Source organism: Pristis pectinata, chromosome 8, assembly GCF_009764475.1.
Source record: "Pristis pectinata isolate sPriPec2 chromosome 8, sPriPec2.1.pri, whole genome shotgun sequence".
Lineage (NCBI taxonomy): Eukaryota > Metazoa > Chordata > Chondrichthyes > Rhinopristiformes > Pristidae > Pristis > Pristis pectinata.
Genome location: NC_067412.1, coordinates 4,376,755 through 4,392,228, shown reverse-complemented (window position 1 = coordinate 4,392,228; position 15,474 = coordinate 4,376,755). Strand labels below are relative to the sequence as shown.

General features: G+C 46.4%; 1 protein-coding gene across 1 annotated transcript; it reads left to right on the top strand.

The window, feature by feature from the left end:
- Nucleotides 1–1,360: 1,360 nt before the first annotated feature.
- Nucleotides 1,361–8,025, top strand: LOC127573217 (parvalbumin alpha-like). The gene is made up of 4 exons (XM_052021230.1): nt 1,361–1,421; nt 3,449–3,581; nt 7,170–7,279; nt 7,919–8,025. The coding sequence occupies exons 1-4, from the start codon at nt 1,361–1,363 to the stop codon at nt 8,023–8,025; spliced, it is 411 nt and encodes a 136-aa protein (XP_051877190.1).
- The last annotated feature ends 7,449 nt before the right edge of the window (nt 8,026–15,474 follow it).

Genomic DNA, 15,474 nt, shown 5'->3' with positions numbered 1-15,474 from the left:
GCAAAGGTGCAGGATGTTGGGGATGACACCCCATCACTTCAGGAGCCTGTATCAGCAAGGCTCAGGGGTCAGAAGCTCCCCCCGCTCGGGACAGTCCTGGCCATGGGGAAGTAGAGTTCCAGTTCCTAAATCTGGACTGGCACTTCACAGCTGCTGGGTCAACCAGCCACAACCCTCCCCCACCCTGGGACCACCCAAACAGGGGTTGTAGGAGCCCAAAGAATCCTCCCACCAAATGATACTAAATACCCCACTGCCTACCCACTTAACAGCTGTCACAGAAGGACGGTCCAGGTCATGGTCTATCTGACTGTTGATCACTCCACCCACTGTCCAGGTGGAAACATCAGTCAGATGTAGTGGTAGAGATAATGGGGAGTTTGTACCTTACCCTGGAGCCTTGGAGAGTTTGTCACAGTGGCCCTCTATTAAAGGAATATTCTTCTTAGTAACATAAGATTCAGGTTAGACTCAGATTAGTTTATTGTCATATACATCAGTCTGCAATGAAATTCCTTGCCCGTGTGAAGCTCACAGACAAGCTTATATGTCATTCAGGAAGTAGATATGAAATCTGTACGTGTGCCACACCTGTAAAGTTATTTCAGGGAATGTTTTAAAAACTCACAGGAATTCTGCTTGGCCGTACAGCGTCACTCCACATTGTGGAGACGCAAGACCGCAGACACTGGAATTTGGAGCAACAAAAAATCTGCTGCAGGAACTCAGCGGGTCGAGCAGCATCTGCGGAGAGAAAGGACTTGTCAACGTTTCGGGTCGGAAGCCTGCATCAGTCGACGAATCCTTTTCCTCCACAGATGCTGCTCGACCCGCTGAGTTCCTGCGGCAAGATTGTTTGTTGCTTCACCCTGTTGGTTGTGAGCCACTGTATGGCGCTGGGGTAGTGTTCAAATAACCTGACTGGTAATCAAGGTGATGTTAACACTTCAAGGACCTGAGTTCGTGTCCCAACACAGCAGGTGTAGAATTTAAATTCAATTAATAAACTGCTTGTCGTTAGTAATGGCAATGGAAAAAGTTGTAAAAAAGTGGCTTTCTGTTGTAAAAACCCATCTGGTTCACTGGTGTCCTTCAGAGGAGGAAGGCTGCTGACCTTAACCAGTCTGGCCTGTACGTGACTCCAGACCACCAATGAGGTTGATGGAGATGGCCTAGCAAGTCATTCAATTGTCCTCACCATCTCAAGGGGCAATTAGATGGTTAGCTGAAAGCACTCAAACACTATTGGTCAACGAAGTCTGATGAAGTTAACATGTCTGAAGAATAATATTGTAAAAATACGCTTTGCATAGATAACTAGTTACAACTTACTGTATTATTTTTATCGGATAGTTTTACCATGAAAATAACTGAAATCCTGGGAGCTGGCAACATCTCCAAAGCAATTGAACAATGCAAAGGTAAAATATTTATTTTCTTTGATTTAATTTGCAAAAAATATTTGGTAATTGGTTTAATATTGTCACATGTACCTAGGTACAGTGAAAAGCTTTTGTTTGCTTGCCATCCAGACAGATCATTCCATACTTGAGTACATCGAGGTAGTACAAAAGGAAAACAAAACAGAATGCAGAATATAGTGTCACAGTTACAGAGAAAGTGCAGTGCAGGTAGACAATAAGGTGCCAGGGCCACAACAAGGTAGACTGAGAGATCAAGAGTTCATCCTTATTGTGTAAGAGGTCCATTCAAGTGTCTGATGACAGTGGGGTAGAAGCTGTCTTTGAGCCTGGTGGTATGTGTTGTACAGCAAGTGATTGTAGTCTAAGAACCATTGCAGCATTAAATTTCACATGAATGGAAACAGGGGCATAGTAGTGATGATATTACTCTGGAAAAGCCATTAAATACATGGTGGTACAGTGGGTAGTGCTAGTGTCTCACAGCTCCAGTGACCCAGGTTTGATTCCGACCTCCTTTGCTATCTGCCCAGAGTTTGCACGTTCTCCCTGTGACTGCAGTTCCCCTGGGTGCTCCAGTTTGCTCCCACACCTCACAGATGTGCTGGTAGGATTATTGGCTACGTTAAATTAGCCCTTGGTATAGGTGAATGGTAAGGGAGTTACAAGGTGATGAACATGTGAGAGAGTGGGTTGCAGGGGTACGAAATAAGGGGAGGGGAGGTGGGATTGTTGCCTTAGCAGCTGGAAGTGAGGTCAAGGGCCTCCTGTGCTGCTATTAAATAAAATTAAGCAGCTTTATAAAGAAAGTAGAACAATACAACACTGGACAGACCATTCAGCCTACAATATTGTGCCAATATTGATACTAATTTGTACCATATGTCCTCTCCCTGTGTATCATCCACATCCCTCCCTTCCTTTCATATTCATGTGTCTATCTAAAAGCCTCTTAAACTCCACCAAACTGCCTGCTTCTGCTACTACCCCGGTAACCCATTCCAGGCACCTCCCACTCTCTGCGTAAAACAACTTGCCCCTCACGTCACCTTTAAACTTTCCCCTTCTAACCTTAAAAACATGTCCTCTGGTGTTAGACCCTCACCAATTTTTATCGATGCATCATAGAAAGCATCCTATCTGGATGCATCACGGCTTGGTACGGCAACTGCTCTGCCCGTGACTACAAGAAACTGCAGGAGAGTTGTGGACATAGGTCAGCACATCACGGAAACCAGCCTCCCCTCCCGGACTCTGTCTATACCTCTCGCTGCCTCGGTAAAGCAGCCAGCATAATCAAAGACCTCACCCACCCGGGTCATTCTCTCTTCTCCCCTCTCCCATCAGAAGACCCAAAAGCCTGAAAGCATGTACCACCTGGCTCAAGGACAACTTCTATCCCACTGTTATAAGACTATTGAACGGTTCCCTAGTATGATAAGATGGACTCTTGACCTCACAATCTACCTCATTATGACCTTGCCACCTTATTGTTTGCCTGCACTGCACTTTCTCTGTAACTGTAACACTTTATTCTGCATTCAGCTATTGTTTTCCCTTGTACTACCTCATAGATGGTATACAAAACAAGGCTTTTCACTGTACCTCGGTACATGTGACAATAATAAACCAATTTATCCCTTTAATAAATTCCCATCAACTCCTCCCAGATTCTATCACTCACCTAAACACTGGGGGAAATTTACAGGCCTATTAACTTACCAACGGGATGTGGGAGGAAACTGTAGCACCCAGGGGAAACCCAAACGGTCACAAGGGAACGTGCAAGCTCCACACAGACAGCACCCGAGGTCGGGATCGAACCAGGGTCACTATGAGGCACCATAGATCAAACAGGGAGTTCAGGAGAAATGTCTTTGTCAACAGCTAAAGATTAAATTGTTTTTGGTGTTGTGTGAGTCTAAGGGCTGGAAGGTATTTACCACTCCCTCCTGGCTCCCTCCTCCCTCTTGACCACTCCCTTTCAGGCCAGCCTCATTTCCTTCATAATTATCTTTCTATTCCATCCCCAGAATCATTCAGCTTCAAGAAGTTCTTTGAGACAAGTGGCCTCTCCAGTAAATCCCCCGATGAAGTGAAGGAAGTCTTCGCAATTCTGGACAAGGATGGCAGTGGCTACATTGATAAGAGCGAGCTCAAGTAAGGACAAGTGGAGTTTTGGCCTATGATCTTCAACGGCATAGGTCTCGGTACTAAATACTGTACATACACGAAATCTGAAATATAAGGAGAAATGTTGGCAATACTCAGCAGGTCAGGCAGCATCGGTGATGAGAGAAACGATTAATATTTTCTCTGAGAGGTGATGTTGAATATTTACAGCATTAACTTTCAGATCGATGTTCTTTCATCAGAACTAGTTGGTCCATCTCTTCATCACCACTCTAGTAATATTCAATGACAGTTCAGTGAGTGTGAGGAGATTTATGAGGAAGTTACTGGGAGAAATGTAATTAAGAAGTGAGACTGACTTGGCTGGGGTTGTTTGCGACACATTCACAGAGCTATACAGTGCAGAAACAGGCCCTTCAGCCCTGCTGTCCATGCCAACCAAGCTGCCTACCTGAGTTAATCCCATTTGCCTGCATTTGGCCCATATCCCTCTAAACCTTTCCTATCCATGGACCTGTCCCAACGTATTCTAAATGTAATTGTACCGCCTCTACCATCTCCTCTGGCAGCTCGTTCCATGTACCCACCAACCTCCAGGGATCAAATGGCTTAAGTCCTGCTTTAATTTCTCCTGTTGTTATCTGATGATTGGGCTGTTGTTAAAATAGTTGGTTCAGCGATGTTCATTAAGGAAAGAGACCTGCCAGCCTTACCTGGTTTGGACTTGACGGAGAGGTAAAAGGAGTTGAATTACAAGTTACTCACAGCTGAGGTGAGGTCTGAGTGTCTGAATGATCGTTTCCTATCACTAGTACTTTCTGTAATGGACAATAGCGAATCGGCAGCCCTAGCTGGCTCTCCATGCCTGTGCATCAAGTTTAAAGTAAATTGGAAAGATCCTCACCGGTGGCACCTAAATCATAGAGACAGGTCCTTTAAATAAATTTTTTAAAATGTCGAGGATCTCCAAAATTATTGTGATCCATTGTCTTCCAATATGGCTGTGGTATCTAACAAGGTAAAAAGCAGCCACAGAGCTCAATCCAGTCTTATTTGCTGGGCAGCTAACCCCAATCACCAGTGTTTTGAACTTGTGAGCAGAGCTTACAACAAAGGAGCAAGGTGAAGCAGAAAAATATCGCAGATGCAATTTTTTGCATCATCTTTTGCAATTTTTTCATTGAAAGCGGCGTCACAGGTAGACAGGGTGGTGAAAAAGACATTAGGCATGCTGGTCTTCATCAGTCAGGGCACTGAGTATAGGACTTGGGACGTTATGTTACAGTTGTATAAATTGTTGGTGAGGCCACACTTGGAGCACTGTGTACAGTTTTGGTCACCCTGTTATAGGAAAGACGCGATTAAACTGGAAAGAGCGCAGAGATTTACGAGGATGTTGCTAGGACTAGAGGGCCTGAGTTATAGGGAGAGGTTGGCCAGGCTGGGTCTTTAGTCCTTGAAACATAGGAGAATGAGGGGCGACCTTATGGAAGTGTTTAAAATTATGAGGCATAGATAAAGTGGACGGTAAGAGTCTTTTTCCCAGGGTAGGGGAGTCCAAAACTAGGGGGCATGGGTTTAGTGTGAGAGGGGAAAGATTTGAGAGGCAACTTTTTCACGCAGAGGGTGGTGAGTATATGGAATGAGCTGCCAGAGGAAGTGGGTGAGGCAGGTACAACAGTATCATTTATGAAGCACTTGGATAGGTACATGGAGGGGCGAGGCTTAGCGGGATAGGGGCAAACGCAGGAAATTGGGACTAGCTGGGTGGGCACCGTGGTCAGCATGGACTGGTTGGGCTGAAGGGCCTGTCTCCGTGTTGTATTGCTCTATGACTCTGTGCTGGAAAACTGGCTTAAAAGGAATAAGAAGTATTGAAAAGGACTTTAGGTCAGAGGGTGTCTATGAAAGGAAAACAGGCAAATGTTTCTGAGTCTTGGGACTGCAATGAGAGTTATGTGTGCCTGCGTGTTGGATTCTATTGAACAAAGGGGGATTAATGTACTAATATCGATCCGAAGGTGGGTCATTGTCTCAGTTGGCTGAGTCATGGCTTTGCTGGATGATTGGATAACACATTCATCATCAATCTACACGGGTAATTCACACTCCTTGGCACAGAGAAGCTAATTAACCCATTGCCATTTTACCCAATTCCATACAACCTCTGGGACTTCATTGACAATGGGGCTGGGGGCAAGATGAGGGAATTTTTTTTTCTCACACAGCGAGATGTCACAGTCTGGAGTGAGATGCTTGAACAGGTGCTGGAAACTTTCAAAAGGGAGCTGTTTGAATAGTTGAAAAGGCCATACTTGCAGGACTGTGGGGAACTGGCAGAGGCATGAGACAAAACATTCAAAAGGTTGCCACTTGAATGATGGGCTGAATGGCCTTCTGTCATGTTGTAACTTTTTATGACTGTGCCATGAACTCCAAGAATTGTTTCCTGCTAGGAATTGTTCTGCAATTCTACCATCTGTTCTGTGATAATCACAAGCCCTGACCACTCCCTCCCTTGGGCTTTCTCACCAGCACTGGCTCCCAATTAAGCAACTCCTCACTGGAAAATTATTACCCCAGTTTCCAAATCTCTCCGTGCTCTCAGCCCCTTCCTACCTCTGGTATCGCCTCCACCCTTGCAATCCTCCAAAGATTCTGTGCTTCCGCAACTCTGGCCTCTTGAACATCCATGAATTGAATTGCCCCAATGATTGGCAGCTGTGCCTTCAGCTGCCAAGGTCCTTAGCTCTGGGATTCCTCCCGAACCTTGTCCGTCTCTACCCTTCTAGAGAGTTATGCAACACAGAAACAGCCCCTTCAGCCCACTGAGTCTGTGCCGACCATCGAGCACCTATTTACACTGATCCTATGTTATTCTCCCCACATTCCCATCAACAAACCACTAACCTGCACACTCGGGGCAATTGACAGCAACCAATTCATCTTTCAACCCGAACATCTGTGGGATGTGGGAGGAAACCAGAGCATCCAAGGGAAACCCACACGGTCATAGGGAGTACGTGCAAGCTCCACGCAGACAGCACCGGAGGTCAGGATTGAACCCGGGACACTGGAGCTGTGAGGCAGCGGCTCCACCAGGGTGTTGGTCAGCTGTCCTCATATCTCCTACTGTGGCCCAGAGGCAAGCTCATTTTGCAAAGTCTCTTGTGTGGAGTCTCCTGCCCAACTATTCCCCACCTCCTTCCCTTTATTCCATGGTCTACCTTTCTCTCCTACTGGATTTCTTCTTCATCAGCCCTTTGCCTCTTCTATCTATCACCTCTCAGCTTCTTACATCTCCCCCCTCCTCCACCCTCCTACCTTCCCCCTCTCACCTGGACTCACCTGTCACCTGCCAGCCTGTGCCCCTCCCCCTGCCCTGACCTTCTTCCTCTCCAGTCCTGATTGAAGGGTCTCGGCCCGAAACATCGACTGTTCATTTCCCTCCATAGATGCTGCCTGACCCGCTGAGTTCCTCCAGCATTTTGTGCGTGTTGCTCTTGTGAAGCACATTGGGATGTTTTACTACAAGAATATGAGTTGATTCTGATTGGCCTTTTTTTATCGTTTATTGGAACCTGACCATTCCATCGATCATGTTTCCCGCTCCAGGTCTTTTCTCAAGTATTTCTCTCCTGATGCCAGGCTGCTGAGTGATACAGAGACTCAGTCCATGGTCTCTGCTGTGGACAATGATGGTGATGGACAAATCAAATTTCAGGGTGAGTTTAATACTCCCTTTAGGTAAAAAAACGGTACTCCTTATCCTTGAAGATGTTTCAGCCACTGTCCATTTTTCGGTCCTCCCCTTGCCCCCTGTGGCTTTTCGGGTTTGAGTTGGAGTTTTGTGGATTCAAATCCAACTCCAAAGAGTGGTCTGACAGTTCAGCGAAGTGCTGGGGGAGCTCAACACTATTGTTGGTGTCAAATTTTCAATGGAATGTTCACCTGTAGCCCCCATTTGGGCCATTGACCATCACTTAGCAAATGTGATGTTCTGGACGACGTTTATACCCCAATCAATGTTGCCGATAGAGCTCTCTCCTCACCTCCATTCCACACCGGGGTGATCTGAGGGGCATCTGCTTCTTCTGTGGACAGAAACCCAACCTGTCCCCTTCTATCACCATAATCATTTGCCTGACTAGACTCTTCCTTACATTGAACAATTTCTCCTTCAACCTCTCTCACTTACTACGTCAAAGGCGTAACTATGGAAACTCAAATGGCCCGAGCTAAGGGAGGCAACTTATTGGATACATGAAACGGTCTTATTCTGGCCCCCTCCCTCAACTCCTTTGTCATCAATGACTCTGTAGTCATCAATGACTACATTGACGCTGCTTCCTGTGCTCATACAGAACAGGAAAATTTCATCACCTTGGCTACCAATTTCAACCCTGCTCTCATGTTCTCTTTCATATCTTGCTGCGAGCAAGTTTTCATTGTTACCTCACCGTACTTGTGAGCATGACAATAAACTCGCGACGATATCTACCCTTCCCGTTCATGACATTTCTATCTCCATCTCAGGGGGTTAGGTATCCATTACAACCCTACAGACTCCCCATAGCTACCTCCACTACTCTTCCTCTCCATCGTTTTTTCTGTAAGAACTCCATATCTCTCTCCCTCTCCCCTCTCCCGCTCCCTCCCTCTCTCTCTCCTCTCTCTCTCCCTCTCCCCTCTCCCTCTCACTCTCCCTCTCCCGCTCCCTCCCTCCCTCTCTCCTCTATCTCTCCCTCTCCCCTCTCCCTCTCTCTCTCTCTCCCTCTCCCACTCCCTCCCTCTCTCTCTCCCTCTCTCTCTCTCTCTCCCTCTCTCCCTCTCTAACTCTCTCCCTCTCCTTCTCCCTCTCCCTCTCTCTATCTCCCCTTCTCTCTCTCTCTCCCTCTTCCTTTCTCCCTCTCTCCCTCTCTCTCTCTCTCTCGGCATGGACCAGTTCGGCCAAAGGATACACCAACTCCTACAGTCTGTGAAATGCACCTAATGTTCACCGTCTTCCCGTCTTTGCTCAAAGGGAAAATCTCAGCAGCGGTATGAGGAAAGAGCACTAGTGTGGGACTTTGGATACTATTTCCAAAGACCTGGCATGGGTATGATGGGCCAAATGGCCTACCGTGACACATGGCAGCAGGTATTTACTATCCAATTGCCACCAAAGCATCAAAAGCCCCTAGGCAGAGTGACTAATCTCAGAGGTGTTCCTTGCTCTTGTCTTTTCTCTTCAACATTTGACACATCTCAGCTTCTGTATTGAGAACAAGCTTAATTGCCTGCTGTTAATTTACTGTTGAATGCACAGAGTCCTGTGTTTCCATTGCAGAATTCCTGCAACTAGTTTTGTTGTCAAGAAAACCTGATGCCCAAGTCAAGAACTAACCCGTAAAGGCCATGATGTCCTGACGCATCCACTTACGACCTCTGAAGCAAGCATTGATCGGGAGAGCTTTGTTTAATCAAGCAATGTAATTGAAAAGTACGCTCAGATAAATGCTTTGTGCTAGGTAATTGATTTGTTTATTACTCAAGGGAAGGTCTCTCAATAAGAAATAAAGAACATTTTGGAAGCAAGTGCATGGTGTGGCTTATCTGTGAAAAAGAATGTAGACACGAACTGTGTGGATAGCGACAGTACTGAGAGAGTAAGATAAGATCAGATTTCTTTATTAGTCACACGTACATCGAAACATACAGCGAAATGCATCTTTTTACGTAGAGTGTTCTGGGGGCAGCCCGCAAGTGTCGCCACGCTTCCGGCGCCAACATAGCATGCCCACAACTTCCTAACCCGTACATCTTTGGAATGTGGGAGGAAGCCGGAGCACCCGGAGGAAACCCACGCAGACACGGGGAGAACGTACAAGCTCCTTACAGCGGCCGGAATTGAACCCGGGTTGCTGGCGCTGTAATAGCGTTACGCTAACCGCTACACTACCGTGCCTGCCACCGCTACACTACCATGCCTGTCCTGTTGGAGATATAAGCTTTTGGATGAGATCTTAAACTGAAACTTCAGCCTCTCCTCTCAGGCAGTTTAAATGATCAAATTACAATGGGCTAACAAGGAACAAATAAATTTGTATAGCACCTTGTACATCCCTTTCAGTACATTTCTGCCAATGAAATATTTATAAAGTATATCATCAGTGCAATGTAGGAAACATAGCAGACAATTTGCACACAGAAAGTTCCCACAAACAGCAGTGACCGGATGATCTGTTTTAAAAATTTCAGTTCAAGGAAAAGTATTCCCTTAATACGATTGTTCTGTTCTCCTTTAAAAAATGTCTCACAGAGGATAGACCGGGCTTTGCTTTACTGTCTCGTTTGAAGGTCAGAATTTCCGAAGCTGTAGCACTCCCTTAGACTAACTGCCGAGATAACATGCTAGAATCTGTGGAGTGGAACTTAAATCAGGTAGCTTCTAGCTCAGAGCACGGGGGGGGGGGGGGTGGGGGGGAGAGTGGAATAGTCAATGTTTTGGGTCCTAAGGTTGGGTTTTAGCCTGAAACGTCAACAATTACTTTTCCCCCACGGGTGCTGCTTGACCTGTTGAGGTCCTCCAGCAGATTGTTTGCTGTTCCCACAGAACTGGTGCCTCATTTTCTCACAACTCAGTTGTTCAAACAGTGAGGATTCTTTCCCCTTTTCTGTGAACATCAACCTTCTTTGGTGCCGTGAGACAGGTTGCATGGACTGGGGGTGGGGTGGGAGGGGGATGAGCTCATTCCTGCAAACACAATGAGCTGGCTAGCCTGAGATGCTGTGAAACCTGAGCCAAACAGTCAGTGTCACACCACAATGATCACACATGCCTCCGAGAATCAGTGTCAGACACACACTCTCTCTGCTCAGGTGCACACGTCAGTTCATTAACTGTGCTCAAACAATAGTCAATTTTGTCCTCTTCTTCTATAGTTGCCTGCTGCCAATGCACAGTTTTGAGGATAAAATTCCAGAGATAAAATGGGGTGAAAAATAATACAAAAATAATACATTTCTATAGGTCCTTTCATGACCTCATGAAATCATAGGACCACAGAAAACTATGTCACAGTAGGAGACAGTAAGATTAACCCTACACCCCAACTCTTGGTCCAAAGCCTTTCAGTTCATCCAAGTCATAGAGTCATACAGCACAGAATCAGGCCCTTCGGCCTAACTGGTCCATGCTGAACAAGATTCCCATTTGTATGTGTTAAGATATCTTTAAGATATCTTTATTTGTCACATGTACATCGAAACACACAGTGAAATTAATCTTTTGCGTAGTGTTCTGGGGGCAGCCTGCAAGTGTTGCCACGCTTCCGGCACCAACATAGCATGCCCACAACTTCCTAACCCGTACGTCTTTGGAATGTGGGAGGAAACCGGAGCACCCGGAGGAAACCCATGCAGACACGGGGAGAACATACAAGCTCCTTACAGACAGCAGCCAGAATTGAACCCGGGTTGCTGGCGCTGTAAAGTGTTACGTTAACCACTACACTACCAGCCCATATCCCTCTAAACCTTCCCTATCCATGTACGTTTTAAGATGCAGATCAACCTCCTTCTTCTTAGGCAGTCCCTTGGGATCGGGAGTGACTTGCTTCTGCTCTGGTTCTGTGGGTGGCTGATGGGACAATATGGAACCCCAGGCTCTCCCATGGGAGGGTAGGACGTGGCTGATACGGGCAGGTGGGGAGTTTGGGAGTTGGTGTGCTCTTACCACCGTTTACACCGGGCTTCTGCGAACTCACAACAAATGGACTGAATGTTCTCAGTACCAGAGTCATACTGCATTGAGACAGTCCCTTTGGCCCAACTCATCCATGCCAGCTAAGTTTCCTACCTGAGCTAGTCCCATTTCCCTGCGTTTGGCCCATATCCTTCTAAACCTTTCCTATCCGTGTACCTGACCAAATGTCTCTTAAACATTGCAATTGTACCCACCTCTACCACTTCCTTTGGCAGCTCATTTGTAGGGGTTAGCATAACGCTTTACAGCGCCAGCGACCCGGGTTCAATTCCGGCCGCTGTCTGTAAGGAGTTTGTACGTTCTCCCCGTGTCTGCGTGGGTTTCCTCCGGGTGCTCTGGTTTCCTCCCACATTCCAAAGACGTATGGGTTAGGAAGTTGGCATGTTATGTTGGCGCCGGAAGTGTGGCGACACTTGCGGGCTGCCCCCAGAATACTCTACACATTCACTGTGTGTTTCAATGTACATGTGACTGATAAAGATATCTTATACCCACAAAACCTGTGTGTGAAAAAGTTACCCCTCAGGTCCTTATAAATCTGTCCCCTCTCTATGCCCTCTAGTTCTTGACTCCCCCACCCTGGGAAAAAAACTGTGACCAAAGGCCTGATAGCACATACCACCAGGCTCAAGGACAGCTTCTGTCCCGCTGTTATAAGACTATTTGAACGGTTCCCTAGTACGATAAAATGAACTCTTGATCTCACAATCTACCTCATTATGACCTTGCACCTTATTGTCTGCCTGCACTGCACTTTCTCTGTAACTGTAACACTTTATTCTGCATTCTGTTAGTTTTCCTTTGTACCACCTCAATGTACTATGAATTGATCTGTATGAACGGTATGCATGACAAATTTTTCAAAGTACCTTGGTACATGTGACGATCATAAACCCATTCCAATTCCAACTCTACTTTATCTACACCTATCATGATTTTATAAACCTCAATAAGGTCACCCCTCAGCTTCCTACACTCCAGGGGAAAAAGTCCCAGCCTGTCCAGTCTCTCCTTATAGCTCAAGCCCTCCAGTCCCAGTAACATCCTGGTGAATCTTTTCTGCATCCTTTCCAGCTTAATGACATCCTTCCTACATCCAGGTGACCAGAACTATACACAGTATTCCAAGTGAGGTCTCACCGACATCCTATACAGCTGTAACATGATGTCCGACCCCTTGTACTCAGTGCCCTGACTGATGAAGGCAAGCGTGCCAAACGCCTTGTACACCACCTTGTCTACCTGTGACTCCACTTTGTGACTAACGATGTACCTGTAGCCCTAGGTCCTTCTGTTCTACAACACTTTCCATCTTGCAGGCTCCTTTTCTTCTGAGCCTTGATGGACCAGGAATTTCCCTCAGATTGGTAGCGGTTACACTTTAGAGCTGCTGTCTCACTGCACCAGAGACCCGGGTCCAATCCTGACCCCATGGACCATCTGTGTGGAGTTTGCACGTTCTCCCTGTGACCATGTGGTTTTTCAGGGGCAGGCACTGTAGTGTAGCGGTTAGCGTAACGCTATTACAGTGCCAGCGACCAGGGTTCAATTTCGGCCACTGTCTGTAAGGAGTTTGTACGTTCTCCCCGTGTCTGCGTGGGTTTCCTCCGGGCGCTCCGGTTTCCTCCCACATTCCAAAGACGTACAGCTTAGGAAGTCGTGGGCATGCTATGCTGGCGCTGGAAGAGTGGCGACACTTGCGGGCTGCCCCCAGAACCCTCTACGCACAAAAGATGCATTTCACTGTGTATTTTGATGTAAATGTGACTAATAAAGATATCTTATCTTATCTTATCCAAGGGCACTTTGAGAACATCCTTTGGGAGGAAACTAGAGCAACCCACATGATCACAGGGAACAGCTACTGCACCACTGAGCAGTTGACAATGGTTTGCAGCCCAGCCTGCGAACATATCCACACTGACAGATGACCAGACCTGGGATGCCAACCCATGATGTCTAAAATTGAGTGTCATGCCCTGACAAAGTTATCTGGCTGGCTAATTTCAGAAGGACCAATGTATTTTGTAGCCAATTAACTACCTTGGAATCAGAATCAGGATCAGATTTATTATCACTGACTTACACGATGTGAAATTTGTTGTTTTGCAGCAGCAGTACAGTGCAAGGACATAAAATTACTATAAATTACAAAAATAAGTAAACAGTGCAAAAAAAAGGAATAATGAGGTACTGTTGATGGGTGCATGGACCGTTCAGAAATCTGATGGTGGAGAGGAAGAAGCTGTTTCTAAATCATTGATTGTTGGTCTTCAGGCTCCTGTACCTCATCCCTGATGGTAGTAACAAGAAGAGGGCATGTCCCAGAGGGCAAGGGTCCTTTGTGATGGATGCTGCCTTTTTGAGGCACCATCTTGAAGATGTCCTTGATGGCGGGGAGGGTTGTGCCCATGATGGAGCTGGCTGAGTCTACAACCCTCCGCAGCCTCTTGCGATCCTGTGCATTGGAGCCTCCACACCAGGCGGTGATGCAGCCAGTCAGAATGCTCTCCACCGTACATCTATAGAAATTTGCAAGGGTCTTTGGTGACATCCGGAATCTCCTCAAACTCCTAACGAAATAGAGCCGCCGGAGTGCCTTCTTCGTGATTGCATCAATGTGTTGGGCCCAGGATAGAAACTCCAAGATGTTGACACCCAGGAACTTGAAGCTGCTCACCCTTTCCACTGCTGACCCCTCAATGAGGACTGGTGTGTGTTCTCCCGACTTCCCTTCCCTGAAGTCCACAATCAATTCCATGGTCTTGCTGACGTTGAGTGCGAGGTTGTTGTTGTGACACCGCTCAACCAGCCGACCTACCTCACTCCTCGTCGCCATTAAACACGGCAGCCAAAACAAGATCCCTCAGACACTAACGAGTTAAATGACCGGAGAGCTGGTTATCCAAGAACAGGTTTAGAAGTAAAACTAGGAGGAAGCAACTTAGCCCCTCATCCCTGCTCTGCCAATCAATACGATCTTTTCTCTCAGCACCACTTTCCTGCACTGACCCCAAATTCATTCATTCCATTCATTTCTAAAAACCTATTGCTCTCCATCACGGTGTGAGAAATGATTTAGCTTCTACAAATCTCTTGGGTAGGAAATTCCATACTCTAGGTGAAAAAAAATTCTCCTCATCCTTCAATCCTGAATGGCTGATTCCTACCATTGGGACTGTAGCCCCTGGTTTTAGACACTGCGCCAGAGGAAATATCACCCCTGCATCCACCCTGTCAAGCTCATAGGAATATTATGTTTCAGTGAGAAAAGAACAGAGAACAGTACAGCACAGGAACAGGCCCTTCAGCCCACAATGTCTGTGCCGGCCATGATGCCAAATTTAACTAACCCCATCCACCTCCATGTGCATTCTATCCCTCCATTCCCTGCCTGTTCATGCGCCTGTCTAAATGCATCTTAAATGTTGCTATTGCATCTACTTCCACCGCCAGCCCTGGCAGCGAGTCGCAGGCACCCACCGCTCTCTGGGTAAAAAAATTTCCTTTAAACTTTCCCCTTCTCACCTTAAAGCTATTCCCTCTTCTCTTTGAGATTTACACCCTGGGAAAAAAGACTTTCCATTTGTACAATTCATTTATCTGTCTTCTTATGAATAACACGTGCATTCAAATGAAGAGCCTTTGATTTTGCGCCATCTAGCCCTGCTATGATTCTCCCTTCCATCCTTTCCGCCTTCCTGACACACGCTGAATATTCTTAGCCATTTGTCTACCCTGCACTATAGCCTTGTCCTTTAACTGTCTAAATTTCTCTTACGCTCTCTCAACCATTTAATGTAATAAAATCAAAAGCCACAGATGCTGTAAATCTGAAACAGAAACAGGAAATGCTGGAACCACTCAACAGTTCAGGCAGCGTCTGTGGAGAGAGAAACAGTGAATGGTTCTGACCTGAAATGTTTGCTGTTTTCCCTCCCACAGGTGCTGACTGGCCTGCTGGGTATTTCCAGCATTTTCTGTTTAATTTAAGCCCTTATGTACAGTCATAGAACATAGAACAGTACAGCACAGAACAGACCATTCAGCCCACGATGTTGTGCCGATGTTAGGGTTCACATTATTTGAATTGATGAGAGATAAATATTTTGTGCAGGACATGGAGAAAACATCCTTGCTCTTCTAATAGTATTTTAAGAGCTTTACATCCAC